At 43.7% G+C, this 20,667-nt stretch overlaps 1 protein-coding gene and 1 long non-coding RNA gene across 4 annotated transcripts in view; one reads left to right on the top strand and one right to left on the bottom strand.

Moving 5' to 3' along the window:
* The window catches only part of DENND2D (DENN domain containing 2D), a 34,858-nt gene extending 31,444 nt beyond the window's left edge, over positions 1 to 3,414 (bottom strand). The window contains exon 1 of one of the 2 annotated variants that reach the window (XM_081914431.1): positions 3,155 to 3,414. In XM_081914431.1, the coding sequence (XP_081770557.1) occupies positions 3,155 to 3,218 (64 nt within the window). In that variant the 5' untranslated portion in view covers positions 3,219 to 3,414. The remainder of the gene's footprint in view (positions 1 to 3,154) is intronic. The other variant, XM_081914430.1, reaches the window with a different exon arrangement.
* Positions 3,415 to 5,068: 1,654 nt separating this feature from the next.
* On the top strand, positions 5,069 to 14,517 carry LOC309371635. 2 transcript variants are annotated; one of them, XR_014169231.1, is made up of 3 exons: positions 5,069 to 6,380; positions 7,677 to 7,949; positions 13,440 to 14,517. It is a non-coding gene; the product is annotated as an uncharacterized lncRNA (long non-coding RNA). The 2 variants fall into 2 exon arrangements; XR_014169232.1 differs by lacking the exon at positions 13,440 to 14,517 and adding an exon at positions 8,840 to 9,620.
* The last annotated feature ends 6,150 nt before the right edge of the window (positions 14,518 to 20,667 follow it).

The raw sequence follows: 20,667 nt of genomic DNA, 5'->3' as shown, positions 1-20,667 counted from the left end.
AGTCTCCATTTATGATGGCATAAAATGCAAAGCAGCTTGCTCCAATTGGTGCATTCGGCAGTCTGGGGAGCAAAGGTGAAGATCTCTAAGCAGAAGGTATGTAGGGAGAACCCTTTCCGTGTTTGCCTTAGGCAGGTGACTCTGCAGATAATGAGGTGATGAGTGCCTATTATAGAGCATGGGATGTATGTGGCTATACAGAAGGAACAGCTGCTGAATATAGTTACTGTTCTTCCAGCATAACTGCCAGGGAGAGTTTACCAAGCTAGTTTCTAAGCTGATATTTAGACAAGTCGGTACCTTATCCCTATAGAAATAAGCCTAACACACAGCATTTGAAATCTTGGGGCAGATTGGGAAGGAGTCTTCGTGACCACAAGAGAACATAAAATTGAGTGGCACCCTAGGTTGGTGTGTCTGGGCAAGCATGAGATAGTTTCATACATGACATGGTGACAAGTTGTCCGTCAATATGGACTTCTCAGTGAGTGTACCTGTATGATTGCAAGTGCTTGCAAACATGCATGAAGGCTTTTATGGAGCTCTGCACATACCATGTGGCTGAATTTGGAAGACTGACATTTTATTCCTCTTTAAAGAGATGCAAAATGTTTGTAGCTGTGATCTTTTATGTGGCTGTGATCATCTTTTTCCTTCAAGGAGACAGAGGGTTGTAGCCGGTGCTTGTCTACTCTGAGTAGATCCACTGAATTTCACTTATTTCCATTACTTTTAATAGTAAAAGTAGAACTCAGTTGGCTCCAATCCAGAAGATATTATTCTCCAGCTAAATATGTCAATATAAACCCCAAACAAGTCATGGGGACTCTGTGTTGTTCCGGGTATTGTTTTATTACAGCACCCATCATCCCAGGCCGTTGGCTATGTGCTGGCTGACCTGAAGGGGGCTCGGAATCCAAGACTATCGGTACAGCTGAAGGTTTTCAGGCTTTTTTCAATAGTGTTTCCAATGTATGTGATTACACTTAAACGTGTGGTGCCTTGGAACGTAAATTGGGACTTGCCTGTTTTTAAACTATGGCACTTGCTCCTGCAGGAGGAAGTAATGGCCACTAACGTGACTGGCTTTAAAAGAGGCTTAAGCAAATTCATGGAGGGTAAGGCTACCAATAGCTATGAGCCATGGTGGCTATGCACTGCTTCCATGGTTGGAGGTGGTAATGCCAGGTGCGGGTGGGGAGAATGCTTTTGCAGACTTTCCACAGGCATCTGGCTGGCCACTGTGAGAACAGGATGCTGGGCTAGAAGAAGAAGAGTTTGGATTTGATATCCCACTTTATCCATACCTGAAAGAGTCTCAAAGTGGCTAACATTCTCCTTTCCCTTCCTCCCCCACAACAAACACTCTGTGAGGTGAGTGGGGCTGAGAGACTTCAAAGAAGTGTGACTGGCCCAGGGTCACCCAGCAGCTGCATGTGGAGGAGCAGGGAAGCGAACCTGGTTCACCAGATTACAAGTCTATCGCTCTTAACAGTGGCTCTCAGATGAGCCACTGGCCAGATCCAGCAGGACTCTTATGTTCTGTCCTCTTTGCATAAACGTGGCAGCTGCACTGAACATAGGAGGGCAAGATGCAATCCCCCCCCTTCTTCCCTTACTGGAAGTCTGTGTGATTTGAGGTTCTCATGAAGCACATTTTCATATGAAACATCTTTCGTGTGGTGGCGGGGAAGGTATGTTTCTGTTTCTCTTGTCACACAAAAACGTTTGCCAACCAAGTAATTGTCAATAACAGGCCTCTGAGAACCACTACAAGTATGAAACTGGAGTACTGACAGTGTAATTGTAAAATGGATGCAACAACTGGAAAAATCAGCGACAGTTGCCAACTTGCAGCCACACAATAAACTTTAGCAAAAGTTGTGGCCTTGTGGTTTTTGACTTTCTTCTTTATTCTGTACTCAAATGTTTATCTCATCAGTCTAGGGTAAAGTGTGCATAAAAATGCATGTATTCGTGAAAATAGCAAACCCCAAAAGCATTATATTAGAGGAAAGCACTTTGCAAAAATGTGTGTATTAAGAGAAATTTACATTAAAATGCTGGCAATTTTTTTTTGTTTGGTTGGCTTTTTTTTAAAAAAAATGCTAATTGGTGGAGAATTTAAGATTGGGAAACCAAAATTAACAGATCCATTCATCCCTCCTTACCACACAGTTTAGAGATCCTCTATCCGTATTCTGTATTACAACCACTAATCTGCATTAGTTAATACTTCCTCCAGAAGTATATATTCTAAAAAGGCTACCTTTAAAAATCATTTGCAATGATAACTTGGCAAGCTGTGCTTTTGTTCTCTGCTTTAATTAACCCAGAACAACAAAAGCCATCTGCTCTGGTATTCCCAATTATAAATATAATTAGATTCCTGTCCTCACAAGCATGCATGGTAGTGCTCTTAAAAAAAACCACCCGCCTCCTATTTTAATATCCCATTATTAGCATCAGGGGAATAAGAAGCAACTAGCCCATTTTACGTAATTTTGTCTACACCCCTTGACGGTGAAAACGAGCCTGAGGCTGCAATCCTACGCGCACTTGAAAGCAGCAGCGACTTTAAAGAAAACACACTGCAAATGCGTCGTTAAGGGAGCTGTGCGTTTCCGTGTTGTCTTTTTTTTAAAAAGCACTCCAGCGAGGGATCGCCCTTCCTTGGGATTCCCACTCTTTCCCGGGGTCATTCCCGAAATGTCCATGGTAGTTACACCCATTTCCCCACACAGCGTATGCTTAAACGGCGCTTTCTCTCTCCCTCCCCCGAGCCAAGCACGCGTGGGGACTTTCCGTCTCCTGGAGAGCCAGCCCGGGATTCTCCAGGCGTCCGGGAACAGCGCTGGCTGGGCTGCCCCCCGGGGCGGGCCTCGCTCGGCCTGTTCCTGGAAGCTTTGGCGGCGAAGTGCACGCTGGCAGCGGCAATGGACCCCCACCCCGCATTTCACACGCGGGGGCGCGCGCAGATACCTGGGGGGGCGCGCTTTGCTTTCTGCTCCCGGGGAGACCTGTTGCCTCCGAAAGACGCGCGCGGGAGGTAGGCGCCGAGGGGACCCGGAACTGGCGCCAGGCTGACGGGCAGCCGGACAGGGGTCGCCGGGTGGGGAAGCTGGGGCAGGGGCGCCGCCGCGGCTCTGCTCACCTCTCCTGGACGACCTCCGGCGCAGGCTGTTTCGGAAGAAGCGCACGAAGCTTTCCCCCGCCATGCCGCGCAGCCGCGCGCACTCCCCGGGCGGCCGGTCCGCCCTCTGCTTCTTCGGCGGGCGCTCAGTTTCTGCCCAGCGCCTCCTCCTCCTCCTCCTCTGCCGCCTGGCGCGCTTTCGCTTTCGGCGCCGCCGCTGCGGAGCCGCCGCACACCTGAGAGGCGCGCAAGGAGCCGGTGCTGCGCGGAGAGGGAGGCGGCGCCCCGTCGCTCCCCAGCGGACGAGAGCGGAGCAGCCAAGGGAGCAGCATCCCCTGGAGGCCGCAGGGAGAGCACCTGAGCAGAGGTGGGGTGGATCCTGCCCGGATTGGTTAGTTGGACGGCCAGGGCCTTCCTGTAGGCAAAGGGCGCAGTCCAAACCCACGCGACGTCTACGCGCGCGCACGTGGGTGGCTTCTGCTACCCGGAGACGGGGCGCTTATCTCGTCTTGGCATTATTTCTAAACCGCTTTTCCAACGGTGTTCAGAGTTTCTTAATAACTCGCAGGCTTGCGAAGAAACTATGAGCAAGATGGTTTTGCAAAACTTAAAAAACTAATAATAATACAAGAATGAAATAAATACAGTCTGTGGAGCAGAAAACAAATACTTAATATTACACAAACACATAACACAGTAAAAATACAGCTACAAAAGATAAGAAAAGATCAATCTTATTGAAAAAACACACAATAGTAAGTTTCTCAGTTCCCAACTGCAAGTGCAATGTGCACACACTGGGAAAACGTAACCCTTGAAATGCACAATTTTATGTGGGTTTCATAGACAGAATTTATTGTCAAAACAAAAAACATTCCTTCCAGTAGCACCTTAAAGACCAACTAAGTTAGTTCTTGGTATGAGCTTTCGTGTGCATGCACACTTCTTCAGATACACCTCTCCTGGACGACCTCCGGCGCAGGCTGTTTCGGAAGAAGCGTATCTTCGGAAGAAGTGTATCTGAAGAAGTGTGCATGCACACGAAAGCTCATACCAAGAACTAACTTAGTTGGTCTTTAAGGTGCTACTGGAAGGAATTTTTTTTGTTTTGACTATGGCAGACCAACACGGCTACCTATCTGTAACTAGAATTTATTGTGTCTCCCTTAATTTTACAAAGATGAAAGCGCTGCTTTCAGGAGTTAAACTGGTAAATTAAGGGAGAATAAAGCAGCAAACTCCCAAAGGATTTCAGTCTCTTACAAGAAGATAGTCTTTTAAACATGTATTTGGGATAGGATTAGTCTGCAAATCTGTTTGTCCAGCCAAGGCCTTATGTCATATGCCCAATTACGCACTGATAATGAGAGTAATATGTTTTGTTGCATTCTGGTGCATTAAAGAAGGGCTGTGTCTAATATTATTTAATCCACGTATTCTGTCTGTTTTGGTGCTGTGGTTTTATAATGAACTCTCTTTAATCTGGTTGTAATTACTTGCTTCTTGGATGAGATCTTCCATTCTTGGAGCCACATATGTAACATATATCTGAATGAATGAAGAAACTTTACAATGCTGGGTTTAGACAGACTGAATATGCCATGTGGATAAATGCTCTTATGGTTTGTTCCAGCCAGTGTGGACTTTGCATTAGTAATGTTCAAGGGTGACTGTCCACTGAGGCTTGTGGGGCAGAGGGCAGGGCAGGCAGAAGTTAAAATAGGGAGAGAAGACTTGACACAAATGTGCACATAGGGGTATATGGGAAAGAGAGCAAGGCTGTGGGCTGAAAAAGGGAAAGAATAGGTTAAGGGGTGGTGTGGAGAAAGAAAAAGGCTATTTGCTAGCATATGAGAGAAAATGTGCGTTTATTTCTGCAGCAAGGAAGGAAATCTGTTTCTCTCAGCACAGCAAATCAACCAAACAATCTTCATATCCGCGCAATGGGGTGAGCTCCCATTGCTCTGTCCCAGCTCCTGCCAACCTAGCAGTTTGAAAGCACGCCAGTGCAAGTAGATAAATAGGTACCGCTGCAGCAGAAAGGTAAACGGCCTTTCCGTGTGCCAGAAGCGGTTTAGTCATGCTGGCCACATGACCCAGAAGCTGTCTGTGGACAAACGCCGGCTCCCTCAGCCTGAAAGTGAGATGAGCGCCACAACCCCATAGTGGCCTTTGACTGGACTTAACCATCCAGGGATCCTTTACCTTTTTACCTTAATGTGCTGGCCAAGCTCCTCTCTCAAAACAGAACTGTGGTGGCTGCAATGTCATTGGTTGAAGGCATCTGAATTAACTCCGTTTGGTCCAAGGACACCAATCAGAGTAATTTTGCTGCCCGAATTGAGAGAAAAGATGGCAGCCCCTCTCCATTGCATGTACCTAAGCCAACCAAACTGGTAGTTGAATCTTACTTCAGCCCTGGTGACAGGTGATAGGTGAGCATCTTCCACCACACCTGAGGGCAGCAAGCTAGTTCAGTGCACCATCCCAGGCAACCAATACACAGTTCTGTTCTCCACTACCTCACTACCGCTAGCTGCTCCCCAGAATCTGCTGCCTGATTCAACTGACTCACTTAGCCTAATGATAGGACTGGTCTCATGAACAGAGTTAACCTTTCTTATGCTCTGCTACCCTAGGAAAAGGACCCCCTTTGTATGGGCAGTACAGCTGAAGTTTTCTGTTTGAAGAATTGGCCTGAATTCCCTTTCTGGGGAGACAATAACAGCCACCCACAGTGTGAAAGGAAGAATGGTCCCCTCAAAGGACGCTTCTTCTGCTGACTGGGCTGGTAGCCAAAGAAGCAACGGAACATACAGCAAGGTCACTTTCCCCATTGATTCTCAGGAGAAACAATCAGAAGGGAGACATTTTCTCTAGAGTCCATCAGCAGAAGCTGGGTAATTATTTTCTGTCAACAATGTACTCTCCCTGACGAAATGACTTGCTCTCAGACTATGTAAATAGATAACAGGTGGCAGGTTGGGAATGCTTTGGGGTCACTCAAAAGTCCTTGAAACTATAATTTAGCAACTGACATCCATTAAGTTCACACCCATAAAGTGCATGCATGGTCTCACCCTGGCACCCGCTCTATGGAACATTAAGGAATGTTGTATGTGATGTAAAGTGATTATACTCAGTCATAGTTATACTACAATGCCCAAAGAGAAAGTAGGGAAAGTGGTCCCTGCTAAAGAACGGACCCAGCTATGCACTTATACTAACCTCGCAATAAGTATTTAAGGTGCTTATTATTAAATGCTAAAACTGTAGACAGTAAAGCCAAAGTGAAACAATGGTTGATGTGCTTCACTCTGTCTCCCAGTGAATCAGCAGAAGTGCTTAGCTTTGCCTGGCTTGTTCCTATACATTCTGCACTATACATTTTATTGTATTATACTGGGTACTGGTATACTGTATTTGAGAGCCAGTGTGCAGTGATACCTCGAGTTAAGAACTTAATTCGTTCCGGAGGTCCGTTCTTAACCTGAAACTGTTCTTAACCTGAAGCACCACTTTAGCTAATGGGCCTCCTGCTGCTGCTGCGTCGCCGCCACACAATTTCTGTTCTCATCCTGAAGCAAAGTTCTTAACCTGAAGCACTATTTCTGGGTTAGCGGAGTCTGTAACCTGAAGCATATGTAACCCAAGGTACCACTGTAATGTAATGGTTACAATGCTGCCGCAGGACCTGGGAGAAGACTCTACCAATTCCTCCTCAATTATAAAGCTTACTGGATGACCTTGGGCCAGTCACTATCTTTCAGCCTAACCTACCTCACAAGGTTAATCCCAGAATCATAGAGTTGGAAGGGTTATCGAGCCCAACACTCTGCAGTGCAGGAATCTTTTATCAAGATAAAATGGGGAGAGGGAAAACTCTGTATGCCACCTTGAACTCTCTGGAGTGGAGTATAAATGCCAAAATAAATTAATGTCTCATTGTGCACTGTTAATTATACACTCTACAGCAGTCTCTGTACTTTTCCTAATAATCCCTAGCTTTTTTTATTGGCTCCAATATGTCGCGTCAGTATTCCTGGAGATATTCACAGCAACTCCTAAGTAAATTGTGTGATTATAACTCCGGTTACATTAGCAGTTCAACATTATTTTGCATTTAGTAGTGGCTCATCTGCCACTTGCTTGTTGCTGGTCAATTATTTCTGTTACTTTTCATAGGAAGGTTTATACTCTTGGATTTAGCCTCGCAAAGTCAAGAGGTGCTCAAACGCCAGCACCTATTTATTCTTAGTCAGGGCTTTTACCCCCCCAGCCAGAACTGATTAAAGTAGGTTTGGTGCTCAACAAACCAGCATCCTCCCCACTCCCTGCAAAAGATACGGAAATGCACTAGAAAGTATGGGGTATCATGACATTCTATAAACTTCCCACAAAGAAACCAGAACGAATGCTTAATTCAGCTAACCTCAATGTCATCTAACCTGTCTCCCTGCAGCCTTTGTGCAAACAAATAAGGCTGAACATCCAGTAAGCAGGCATGATCTGAAAGTTAACTTTGTGAATTGATTCGTTGCAGATTTTTTTCCCTACCACTAGGTGTCGGGATAACAACAAAGAAACTTCATATCAGCCAGTATCCATATACCTCAACAGGCACCCTCGGCCCTCCTGGCAGGAACAGCACAAAGGGATTCCTTGCTGTCAGACCATCCTGAAGCAAAACACTGCCTTTGGAAGAGCTTCATACCTGAGATGGTGCCTGTGTACTTTGATTAATTGATGATGTAAGGAAAGCAGTGCTGATGGAGCAGGTTGTGGAGGCCCTCTTGCCAGAGGTTGTACAACACAGGTGAGGAACCTCAAGTCTGAGGGTTGAATGCCCTTAAGACTCTTCCTAGAGACAATTCTCCCTCTCCCCAGGCCCCACTCTAACTGCTCCTGCTCTACATCCTTGAGTGCTTTTGCTTGGCTATAAATGCCCTTAAAGTCTGATGATGCCTCTTATGTGCCTGGATAGAGAATGGAGGTGTGTGTTTGTGTATTGAACCCTCAAGCTTTTGTGTAGTTGAAATGTAGCATGCAAAAGGTAAGAGTTTAATTCCCCAGTCCCTGTCTCACCTTGATGAGGAATCTGTTAGCTGCCCTTCATCCTCCTACCAGAGAGCCAGTGTGGTGTGGTTAAGAGCAGTAGTCTCATAATCTGGTGAACCGGGTTCGCGTCTCTGCTCCTCCACATGCAACTGCTGGGTGACCTTGGGCTAGTCACACTTCTCTGAAGTCTCTCAGCCCCACTCACCTCACAGAGTGTTTGTTGTGGGGCAGGAAGGGAAAGGAGAATGTTAGCCGCTTTGAGACTCCTTCGGGTAGTGATAAAGCGGGATATCAAATCCAAACTCTTCTTCTACCTAAAGCCACCATGAGTAGCATTTCTCTACCCCACATGGAATACAATTCAAAAGAAGATTTCTGTAGCAACGGCAACATCACACTGATATTTTCCAAAGGGAAACTGTGTGCTTATGTAATGGAAACAAGGGGTTAGTAGACAATTATTATTAGACCATTTCCCTCTTGAGATGTCATAACAGTTGTTTGCTTGTATTATTATTACACAGTATTTCACCCCTCCCCAAAATGCAGATTTATCCAGCCGAAATATACTAGTAGCTATTCAGTTTCTCCCGGCCAAACTAGGCATGATACTAATTGCTTCCTTGTTTTTTGTTAGGTAAATTGCAGGCAAAAGGAAACCTGATAAGCCTCAGGTTCACGGAGAATGAGGAGTTTGTCTGATTTTTTTACGTGTGACATTTTATTCCAAAATATTAGAGACTGAGTACTTGTTTTTTTCCTATGTAGTGCAGTCCTGATCTATTGCATATTTTCTGCCCCTGAAAAACACTTCTTGAGAAGCTGGTTCCATTCTGAAAATAAGAGCTGATTGCAAATCAATTCAGCATTACTCCACATGTGAAGGGACATGTTTATTTATTTAATTTCATAAAATTTACATACCGCTAGATTGTAGAAATAAACCTCAAAAGCAGTTTACAAAAAAGAAGTTCACATGCACCAAGATCACAACCGCCACTTCCTTCTTCACTCACCTGGGGCATTTGCAGGAGGAAAAGACATGGATATCCTAATCGGGAAGGATTCTGAAATACATATCAAGTAGCCGTATACATCCTTTTGGATAGCAGGATCCAGAATCAATACAGATTGAAATCAGCATGCGAGGGATGAGAACAAACTATTCCATATTGAGAAAAACTAAATTTTAATGCCGCAAATGGATAGGTGTGTATGCAGCCTCTCTCCCTGATATGATCCCAACAAAAACCACTTCAGCAAAGCCTCTATTTACACACCACCTCTGTCCTGAGACTGTTTAGGCTTCCCCTAAGCTGCAAATTACGAAACAAGAAATGTGCATGTTAACTGCACCTGCACAATTAACTTCATGGCTACGGTGGCCTTAGAATGCCTTCAGTTGACAGGTAAGCTTGACACACATACACAGTTAGTAAAGGTAAAGGTACCCCTGCCCGTACGGGCCAGTCTTGACAGACTCTAGGGCTGTGCGCTCATCTCACTCTAGAGGCCGGGAGCCGGCGCTGTCCGCAGACACTTCCGGGTCACATGGCCAACGTGATGAAGCTGCTCCGGCGAACCGGCACCAGAGCAGCACACGGAACGCCGTTTACCTTCCCGCTAGAAAGCGGTACCTATTTATCTACTTGCACTTAATTGTGCTTTCGAACTGCTAGGTGGGCAGGAGCTGGGACCGAACGACGGGAGCTCACCCCGCTGTGGGGATTCGAACCGCCGACCATGCGATCGGCAAGTCCTAGGCGCTGAGGTTTTACCCACAGCGCCACCCGCGTCCCTGCATACACAATTACACAGAAGCAACTAAAACAGAAGCTGTACTTTCTCATTAGGCATTGTTGGAGAGCTTGTTATGAATGACTGCTGTGTCTGTCCCAGTGGCGACAAATCCTAGTAGCCCTCAATACCTTGCAGCATTCTCAATGGCTTTGTGAAATTCTCATTCACATGTAGCTATTTCCACGTTGGAAGAATGATTACAATAAATCATTTCTGTTCCCAGTGGAGTATAAGGGGGCTGTGTCGGCCATTGCGTAGGTTTGCCAGGAGATAATTAAGGCTGGAAGCTTTCTTGCCCAATCAGTTTGGAAGTCTTGTTTAATAAGTTCTGATAATCCCTAAGTATTTGTTGGCATTTGAAGCAGTAATTTACTATGTGCCTCGCCACATGGAGTACTTTCCAAAAGGCCATGCTAAGTTTACTCTGGAGTTTGCAGTATCGGGTATCTTGGTGGGGGTGTACTCTCTCCTTTCGTGCTCTCACTTTGCAGACCTTGACGGATTTGTGCATTTCACTGGTAGGTTCAAAAACCACACAGCATCCTACAAACTCACACGTCAGACAAAATTAGCCCTACTGGAGAGGATACTGTGAGAGACCCTTCAGTGCGGGGATAAGACACATGTGTACATTGCAAGTTCCTTGAGCTCCCTACCCACAGAGCAGATGAGGATGGGGTAGCGGTAACACCAGAGATGATGATTATTAAAACTACCAAGTCATAAGGGTAATAGCCACCAATTTATATGGCTTTAAACCAGTATTAGACAAGTTCAGGGAGGACAAGACTATCTGTGGCTATTCAGACTGGCTATATGCCATCTCCAGTATCAGAAGCTTTTGAGTACTATTGCTTGTAGCTTCCCCTAAGAATCTGGTCGGCCACCGTAGGAACACAATGGTGGGGCATGATGCATTCTGTGGAGGCTGGATTTGCAGCCCTGTGGATCCTGCCACCTGAGGTAGCTGCCTCAGCTTGCCTAATGGGTGGGCCAGCCCTGATCTCCAAACATAGGATGCTAAGAACCCTTATATCCCCGCTCGATCATTAAGGTCATCTACAGGAGTGTCGGTTATTCTACGAGTTGGTGAGGCTCAATTGACAACTAGAACCATCAGCTCAGTCCTGTGGAGTGCTTTGTCAATGAGAGATTCAGCGGACACGCTCTGTGCCAACTTTTAAATAGCTGCTGGAAACTTTTTTATTCCACCAGGCCTATGCAGGCAATTGAGAATACATCCTTCCACAATGGTTACTTGACGTCCGGTTATAACTGCTTTATATGTTTTTAGATGACAGCGTTGTATACGTTTGGTGAAATGCTAAAACCTTTAGTTGTTAAAATGTTAAGTTGTGGGCGAACATATCAGACGACACAGTGATTCTTCAAACAGCTCTTCTTTATTCTGAGGCCAGAATTGAACTGAGCTGAAGGGCTCAGTCAGCCTGCTTATATAGAGCTCCAGTACCTTGTTACTGTAACAACTTTCTAAAACTATCCAATCACTGAATGTCACTTTCAATCCTTCATTTGCATACAAACTATCCAATCACTGAACGTCACTTTCAATCCTTCATTTGCATAACTATCTACAGTATCCCCCTGCTGGCCCAGGGTGAGAACTTCGGTACATAACATAAAAGGCTTTCTCAAAACAAGTTCACTTGTGAGCAATATTGAATGTTTCCTTCTTTTTATTAGAACTATGTTACTCATTTTTGTTTGTGATTTCAGCATTTATACATCTTTCTAACGAGTTAATAAATTATTATAATCAATAATAACAAAATAAATACTAATGACAGTTTCCAATAAACTCAGTTTTGTGCTTTCATGTTTTATGAGTCTGTGAAGTATTCCGCATATATCAGCAACTGGAAAGTCTGGGACAGGTCTGGGATTCACTGCCTATACCAAGGAGGAATAACAAAATGAGCTGCTAATATGTAGGCAAATAATGACCAGCATGAAAATATTAACTGGAAAGCTTAGCCTTAAATTTCCCCATGAGACACACTCTGCCTGGGAAGTCAAGTGCCCTTTTGCAAGATCCTTCAGGGCCTCACAAGCTGTTAAAATTTAAAGTAAACCTCACACAGCAAGGCACTTCCACTCCCAGCCAGATACTTAAAAGGGTTTATGGACTAACCTCCCAAGCTATATAGCACCCCATTTCCCTTGGGATCCCAAAGATTTACAGGCTGAGTGATAACTTGAATCCTGTGCATTCCAGCAGTTCTCACCCCAGAGGATCCCAAAGGGCTTTATAGGCCATGAAGTGAAACTCATCCCTCACATTCCTGCCAAGATTCTCTTTGGCAGAGTCCAAGAGCATTTATAGACTCTGTGAGATCTGCACCCCCTAGCGACCTTTCTTCCTCCTTAGCTGGGCTGTCGATGAGTAAAAGGAACTGCATCCTTCAATATCTCCTGCCCATCTGTTAGGGGTTAAGCTGGAGGTTTCCACTCTAATGCTGGTGCAAGGATTTTGGGAGCCCAAGGTGGAAATTCCAATGGCACCCATCACCGTCACCAATAAACATGGGGAGCATATAGTGCTCTTGCATGAGAGCACTGTGACCTGTGGTAGGTTGGGTTTCACTTGGAGGGTCAGTTGTTCAAGGTCGTTCAAGGTCTATCTCCCCAAATGGAGGGGAAAAACACATTGCTTTTCAATGCAAAGAAAGCTGCCACAGTGGATATATATTAGACCTGGACAGAGAAGAGTTCTGGATCTGCAAGACCAGGAGGGAAAATGCAAAGATCATTACAGAACTTGGTTTTTTGAAACATGGGTGATCCTTCACATCTGGTTGACATGTCTTGTGAACCCCACATCATCCCAGTGGTTTATAATATAGAAGAAGTAGAGAGGGCCTTCCTGGTGGTGGTACTATGGTGATGAAATGCTCCCCTCGGAGACCCTTGCCTAGAATCTCCTACAGCAAGTGAAGAATCCTCTCTTCTCTCGGGCGTTTCTTAGGGGACCATTTTATCTTTCCCTAGTTGGTTCCTAACTTCCGCACCTTGGTTTTATGCTGTTGTGTGGTTTTATTCTGCTTTTAAAATTAATTTTGCCCTAATGTTGCTTTTATATATTTGATTCTATTTTAGCACTGTTGATTCTGTTTTTATTTTCTTTAAATTGTGAAGTTGTCAGAGAACAGTTGTGTTATACAAAATAAATAAATAAATAGTTCCATTTAGAAGATTTCTCTACAACTTAGCCCTGTTCTGAAATCTAAGTGTACCTCTCCTATTCTCCTCAGCAAATGTGTCAAGACTAAGTGTTGGTTCTCGAGGTTTCTTGAAATTCCCTGCCTATTCCGTTATCTTGAAAATTCCCTGCCAAGAAAAAGTCACTGATTTTGTTTTTGCTTCAGCATTGTTTGCGTACATGACAGGGATAGAGATCTCAATTTAGAAATGCTCCCCTTCCCTTTAGGTCTGTCAGCCAGTGATTCTTCTAGATAACTCCAATATGCACACACCGAGAGTTGCCTAAATGAAGGACAAAATGGAGAGGATGCACGCTTGAAGAAATTATGTATTTTGGAAACATTGCAAGATGTATTTCTTTGTGCTGGCTTTTTGAAGGTCATGTATAAGTGAATAGGTTTTTTCTTTTAAAATGCATTTTAGTGCTTGACTTTTCTTCTGTTTTTCACGTTACATGAACTAAAGGTTGTACGCATAAGATCAATTCTGTCTTATATGTCATGCCAAGAAATAGGAAGAACATCGGTCTGTGCCTTTTTATATATATGCAAGCCTTAGTCATACTATCAATTCTGATCCAGCAATGTCAGCTTCATGTTTGAGAGTATTTTAATGTTTTAGGGCTTAGTGATTCACACAGAAGCATGCTTGGATGTTTTCAGAATGCAGCCCAGATGGCATCATATTTCAAGAATGCACACCCCTATTTAGTTTTCCCTTTGTCATGTTAAGTACTCCTTATGTGACCTAGCTAAGCCTGGCAGGGCAGCTTACTCTATAGCATTAACCCCTTCATGCATTAATTAACTCAAGCATACTGGTTATATGAGGCTGGTTATCCCGCAATATATGGATATGATGGGTCCATACAAAGGCAGCTGTTTCCCTTACAAATAAATGCTTTGCTGAAGCTGTCATTGTTCACTTCTACTGTCACTACTGAAAGTGGGACACTTTCTCATTAACAACATGGAGATATCTAAAGATGGAAAGATGAAATTCAGGATTAGTTAATCTACAAGCACAATGGAAATATCTGAAATCCCAGAATGGAGCAACTTCCTCCTAAAGTGAACACACAAAGGCCTCAGGCACTGTGGTCACAGAAACAGTTCCCAAGCCATTCTGTCTCTCTCACCCACACTCCATACATGCACACAACACCTGTCCCAGCCTTCCTCTTCAGCAAAAAGACAAGAGTAATGCAGAAGTGGAGGGATGCGGGTGGCGCTGTGGGTTAAACCACAGAGCCTAGGGCTTGCTGATCAGAAGGTCGGTGGTTCGAATCCCCGCGACGGGGTGAACTGCCGATGCTCGGTCCCTGCTCCTGCCAACCTAGGAGTTCAAAAACACGTCAAAGTGCAAGTAGATAAATAGGTACTGCTCTGGCAGGAAGGTAAATGGCATTTCCATGCGCTGCTCTGGTTTCACCAGAAGCGGCTTAGTTATGCTGGCCACATGACCCGGAAGCTGTACGCCGGCTCCCTCGGCCAATAAAGCAAGATGAGCTCTGCAACCCCAGAGTTGTCTGCCACTGGACCTAATGGTCAGGGGTCCCTTTACCTTTTACCTAATGCGGACCTCCAGAAGTTGTTCAACTCCCATCAGTCCCAGTCAGCATGACTGATGGCCAGGAATGATGGGAACAACATCTGGAGGGTCACAGATTTGCCTGCCCTGCTCTGATGGGGACTGCTAAAGCAATTCCCTACTTTAACAACCGCAGAGCCTTCCTCTCCCACATGCTTTAAAAGGAGTGTCAGGTCTCAGCAGAGCAAGAATATGCTCTTTCAATACCCATTAGAGTTACGTTTCACCAATGAGTTCGGCAAGTGACCAGAGCTGCGGTCTCTCTCTCTACCTTATAAAAAGACTATTTTTGAATACACTGCCTCTCACATGTTAGTACTGATACCTGGGTGTCTTGTTGAGTGTCCTCAGATGTCAGCAAGTATTGTTTTCATTCACCTACACCCTGAAACAGAGATCAGAAACAAGCCAAGGATTTGCATTTACTTCTTTATATAAACAGAAAGTGATGCCTTCAGTCCGTCAATCAACTTAATAGTACATCTGACACAGGGCACAGGAATACAAATTTGACCTGTTACTCAGGTTGTATGTCTGGATGTGAATCCAAAAAAACAGAATTTGGTTGCTTGGCAGCACTTCCATGCGTCAGACCCTTATTACAGTTCCCAGCTGCTGTCTCGGATTGTGCGGTTCATAGGAGTGAGGCAGCCTCTGCAACAGAGAAGCAAGGATGGATGGTTGCTATCAACATCCAATACATGGAAATCTCCAAAGATGACTTCCATGCTAAGAAAACACTTAGGTGCCATTTTCAAAGCATGTATAGTAGAAACAGGATCCCAAGAGACATTTCACTTACCCATTCCCTAAGAAGAAAAACATATTTGAATGTAGCACATCCAGCTCTTCCCTAGAACATGATTCTATGCATTACCTTACTCAGAATATACTTGCATGTACAGGAAAAGGAATCGGCCCTAATTCTTAGGCGTGGCTCATAAGAGTTCAGCATATTTTTCTATTTCAGTAGGCACATTTTGAATTTTCAATACACAGACATGTGAAATTTCAAACCCACTCAAAGCAACTGAAGTGGTCAACGAAAAGACCAGACAGGACAGGGGCAGGCAGAAGATAGATCAGGGTTTGCTAATTTCTAGACAACTTGTCTAGATTGTCTAGATCATCAAGGATTTTGGGGACACACCGATTGTTTTTTTAAAAAGCCACAGCAAAAGGCATTTTCTTTCTAAATTAGGCCTTTCTAATGAAGAAAGTGTGAGAAAAAAAGCCAGAGTAGTTTTAAGTATGGAATTACTGTGTGCTCTATTCTGGTATTGAACACAAATTCCTGGACTGAACATATGCTCAGAGGCATCCTGCTTCTTTAATTCCATGGGCATTACCCAAACCACGATTGTGATCCTGGCTGCAGTTGCTGGACTTTGGGAATGTAATAAAAAAAAAAAAAGGCAAAGTAAATATTGGAAACCTGTTGTCTGCTTACCTCTGGTGTAGAACATGTAATACCTGCATCTTTCTTCACCATCTCTGGGTATTTAAGGTGATAGCTCCTATCTACCTACTCAGCATAACAGACCAAATATAAAATGTTCACATTGCAATTCACAACTGCTATATTTGAATTTCAGTGAAGGAATCAATCGGATAAAACAAACTTTAACAGCAGCATGTGCTGAATAAAGTGGTTTCTATCTACAAAAGAATATGCTCTGCTATAACTAAGGGAGGAAATCCAAGCTGAGGGATTGTTTAGGGTTTTTTGTTGGGTGGGGTTTTTGCTGTTTCTGATATTTTGTATCTTTATTTTAGATATTATGATTTATATGGAAGTTGTTCAACTTGGTTGTGTACTTTTTGACGTTTCATTCATTATGACTACTTTCGTTATGTTTGTAATTATGTAAGTTTTCCATGTTGCAAGCCACCTTGAGCATGGTTCTTTTTAACTATGGAAAAGTGGCATACAGATAAAATGATGAAGTCTTTAATGACTGCTCAGTTATGTTTATCACTATATAACGGAACTGGTTTCTCAGTTTTATAAACTTACTTCCGTGGGAATACTTTCTAGTTAAACTGTCCCTGTATTTCGAGGCAGGTGTTGGCACAGGCGAAAAATTAATGTCCCTGACTGCGGAATGCTCTCATCCCCAGGCAAATACTTTTTATTCCCCTGGGCATTTGAACAGCACTCTTAGTTGGACTTTTGGTTGCTACTGGTGTGCATTCTGTGTGGGTGGGGGTATGGATATTTTGTACTTTTAGATTACTTTTACTTCGGATGAACTCTTTTAGTATTTGACATTTGCTTTGTTATATTGAATTTACTGTGTATTTTATTTTTTTTATAATTCAGGACCCTGAAGTAATATAAAAATGTAATAAACTTAACTATTATTATGAATTGCTGGCATTTCATTTTATGTTACATTTTGTCTTTTGTAATTGGTACATGTTGTGTGCAACAGTGCATAAACTCACCTTGGTCTATTATTCTAAAAAACTCAATAATTTTTTTTTAAATAATAATAAGCTAAACTGTTATTGGGAGAGCCAGTTACATGAACATTGGTCAATGTAATTATTTTTGTCTCAAGGAATACCCTCATTTTCACAATCCAGTAAGATTTATAAATATAATCCCATTGAACTCAATGAAAATAAATTGGCTTAAGATGTTACCCTCTCAGCTGAACTACAGTATGAATTATGTTCTTAATAAAATGAATAATAATAAACAACCATCCCCCAAACACACTAATGCTAAGAACAGGCCAGAATGTGCTGTCTTACTGCAATGACAATTTCCTGAATGATGGGCTCTGTCACACTGCCCAGCCGCACACCTGCTATCATTGTTCACGAGTGAGGTAAGTATGCAATTGTGTGCCATACATATAATGAGAAGCTTCTCTGTTTATTGGTCCACCTGCTGGGTATCCGAGAGAATGTGACTAAGCCTGCTCTGAATGTCATGATGACAGCAAGTCTGGAAATGCTAATTCTCCAAGCCTAGAGACATATGAAACAGCATTGGCTTTTGCCTTTAAGGTGGCCTTCTCCTCGGTAGCATTTGCAGGCAGCATTTGTGAACTTTCCTCCTGATCTTTTCAGATTGTGTATAGTTCTTTTTGTCATTAATGGGAGAACAAGATGGCATGGGTTTAATGGTCAAGGGGGAGGCCTGAAGCAAAAAATGCCCTTTGATTTTTTGCAGGTGACACGGCTTGTGGAAATCAGATAACTAAAAAGAGAGTGGTCTGATAAGAGTATGGGTGACTTTTCACATTTGCACACTGAATATTAAGTTTTGTGTCCGGTCATACTCAAGAGCAGACCCACTGAAATAAGTTTACTTAAGTTCTGTCCTTTTTTTCCTGGTGGTACTCACCAAAGGAGAAAAGGATGTGCCTTTTCTCCTGTGCCCATGGCAGCGGGCCCCTTGGCACGTCACTTCCTCCTCTTCCTTGTCCTGTGGTGGCGTAGCTTCAGGAAGCTGCCAGGCTGCCACTGTGCCTGCCGATGCCACTCAGCCAGGTGAGAGAGATCAGCAGGCAGCAGATGGGCCAGGTCCGTGGCAGCCGGGCAGCAACAAGAGGACTCTGGCTTCCTTGAAGTCATCATGGATGGCACAGAGGTGGAAGGTCATGTTTCCCAGCAGTGGCCAGCCCAGTTTTGGGCACTCAGAGGGTGCTCACTCCACACTGAGCCCAGCTGGAAGCGCGGCTCACCCAGCATCAGCTGCGGCCAGTTGGCAAAGAAGGGTACCGTACTTCACTGGGAGTACTAGACCATTTTTCTAGAATTAAGGCATTTTTCTAGAATAAAGTTGGTTATGAGTTCAGTATGTCTATCTTGGGTATGACTTAGGTGAATTCATAGAATCATGGAGTCAAAGAATTGTACAGTTGGAAGGGATTCTGAGTACAGTATCATCTACTTCTAGTTCAACCCCCTGCAATACAGGAATATGCAGTTATCCCACAGGAATTAAACCTGCAACCTTGGCATTATCAGCAACATGCTCTAACCAACTGAGCTATCTAGCTCCATCCCAAATTTCTTGAAAGCTGAGCTGTGTTACCTTTTATTTTCTCTGAAGTGAAGCACAGTAGCACGTTCTCACATCCTCTGAAATGTATCTTAATAGTTGGGGTTTCATAGTTTGACCTATGATACGATGATGCCTGGCTGCCATGTTCTGACACCATTATCACAATTCTTTTGCCTTATTTTTGTTCTGCTCAGGGCAAAGAGATGTGCTACATGTCTCACAGGGCTCTCATGTTTATCCATGGTGAGCTATTTGCGCCGACGCCTGAAGATATTTAATATCTGCCTCCCCAGGACATACCAAAATTACCACCTTGACCATCTAAACTACTATCTGCATACATTAAGCAAATAAATTCATGTTAAATTTAACCACAGACAATTGCCAAGCACTGAGGCAGATCTGAAATGCATTTAAGAAGAAACTTAGCAACATGAAGATTTATTCTTTCAGAAAATCCAGCCTTGAACCCTTTGACCTTTAAAATCTCTATCAACTGCTTTCTCAAGCTACAGAAAGTTGCTGGCTGCTTCTTAACTCAGTCACTGGAGATGAACGTATATCAAACCAAACACCTGTTAGGGTGTTAGAACAGAATTAAGACATAAGCCTAGGAAGTTAAGTGCCCATAAACTCTGTTGCCTGATGGCTTCTTTGGACAATCAGCATTCAGGTTAACAAAAATGGTTCCTTTTTCCTTACTCTGACAATCAATTCAGGAACGGTTTTTTTTAGGAACAATGCTTGGCAATAGGGTTAGAAATCAGGAACATACCAAAGCCAATTGTGCAAAATCAGTAGTGCAGACATGCCCCAACAGTGAGCTATTTGCTAGATCTTTTCCCACACTCAGATCTGACAAGGCAAGCAGGGAAGCAGCATCCTAAAAGAACTGACCATTCTGGGACTATTCCAGTATGCTGCTACCACCATGAGCAGCTCAGTATTGAATGCTCATTTATGAATACCACTAGCCTCCTCTAATTCTGTAGCACTTCCAAAATAAATAAATTAAGATCATCTACTTCCCTGCGGAAACTTTCAGATGTATCATACAATTTAGGAAACATATCTTAAAATGACTCCTGTTTCCAGCTTCTGTACACTCACGTTTCTCCCAAACCCCCTCAAATTAGCAAAAAAAGATTAATAGGTATTTTATTAAAGTGAAATGTCATTACATGTTATATTTGCTATTTACATGCTGTATTTATTGTTTACAATTAAGCATAACTTTCAGGATTCTTTTATTCCACAAGATATTATGCTGCAGCAAATCACAAGATTACTGTTTTTCTTGCAGCAGACTAACACAACTATTCCTCTGGAATTTATAGTTTGTCTAGGGACCTTTGCCTTTTGGCACAGTTTTGTCTTCATCAGCTGTTTCCCATAGAAACTTGATCCATAATCAAGCAGTTTTGTTAGTGCAGTCCGGACCCTGCAAGCCGCAAAGACAGATGAGGCTCTTAGGTCTATTTGGAAAACGGAGGAATCAGAGGATTGATAATACTGTAACATAATGATAATTTATTATTTATACCCCGCCCATCTGGCTGGGTTTCCCCAGCCACTCTTGGAATGCAAGGCTGGAGAAAGGACACCCAAATTCCTGCTCCCCACAGGATTTGAGGTCGGCATTGATTCCTTAATTTCCAGTTTCATGCTGAACTGGCAGCTTGTGAAGGTTTGCCACCCTTTCTCTACAGGGCTTGGTTTACTTTAAAAAGGAGGTACGGAGGAGGGAGATGGCAAGGCTGAAGGAATGTCACTTTGCACATGCTCAGGGGCAATGCCCTGCATTGAGTGCCGGCTTGAGGGCCCAGTTCCGTCCCTGCTAACG

Source organism: Podarcis melisellensis (genome assembly GCF_964234715.1).
Source record: "Podarcis melisellensis genome assembly, chromosome: 6".
NCBI lineage: Eukaryota > Metazoa > Chordata > Lepidosauria > Squamata > Lacertidae > Podarcis > Podarcis melisellensis.
Note: the sequence above shows the minus strand (reverse complement) of the source record. Positions and strands in the feature narration are given on the sequence as shown.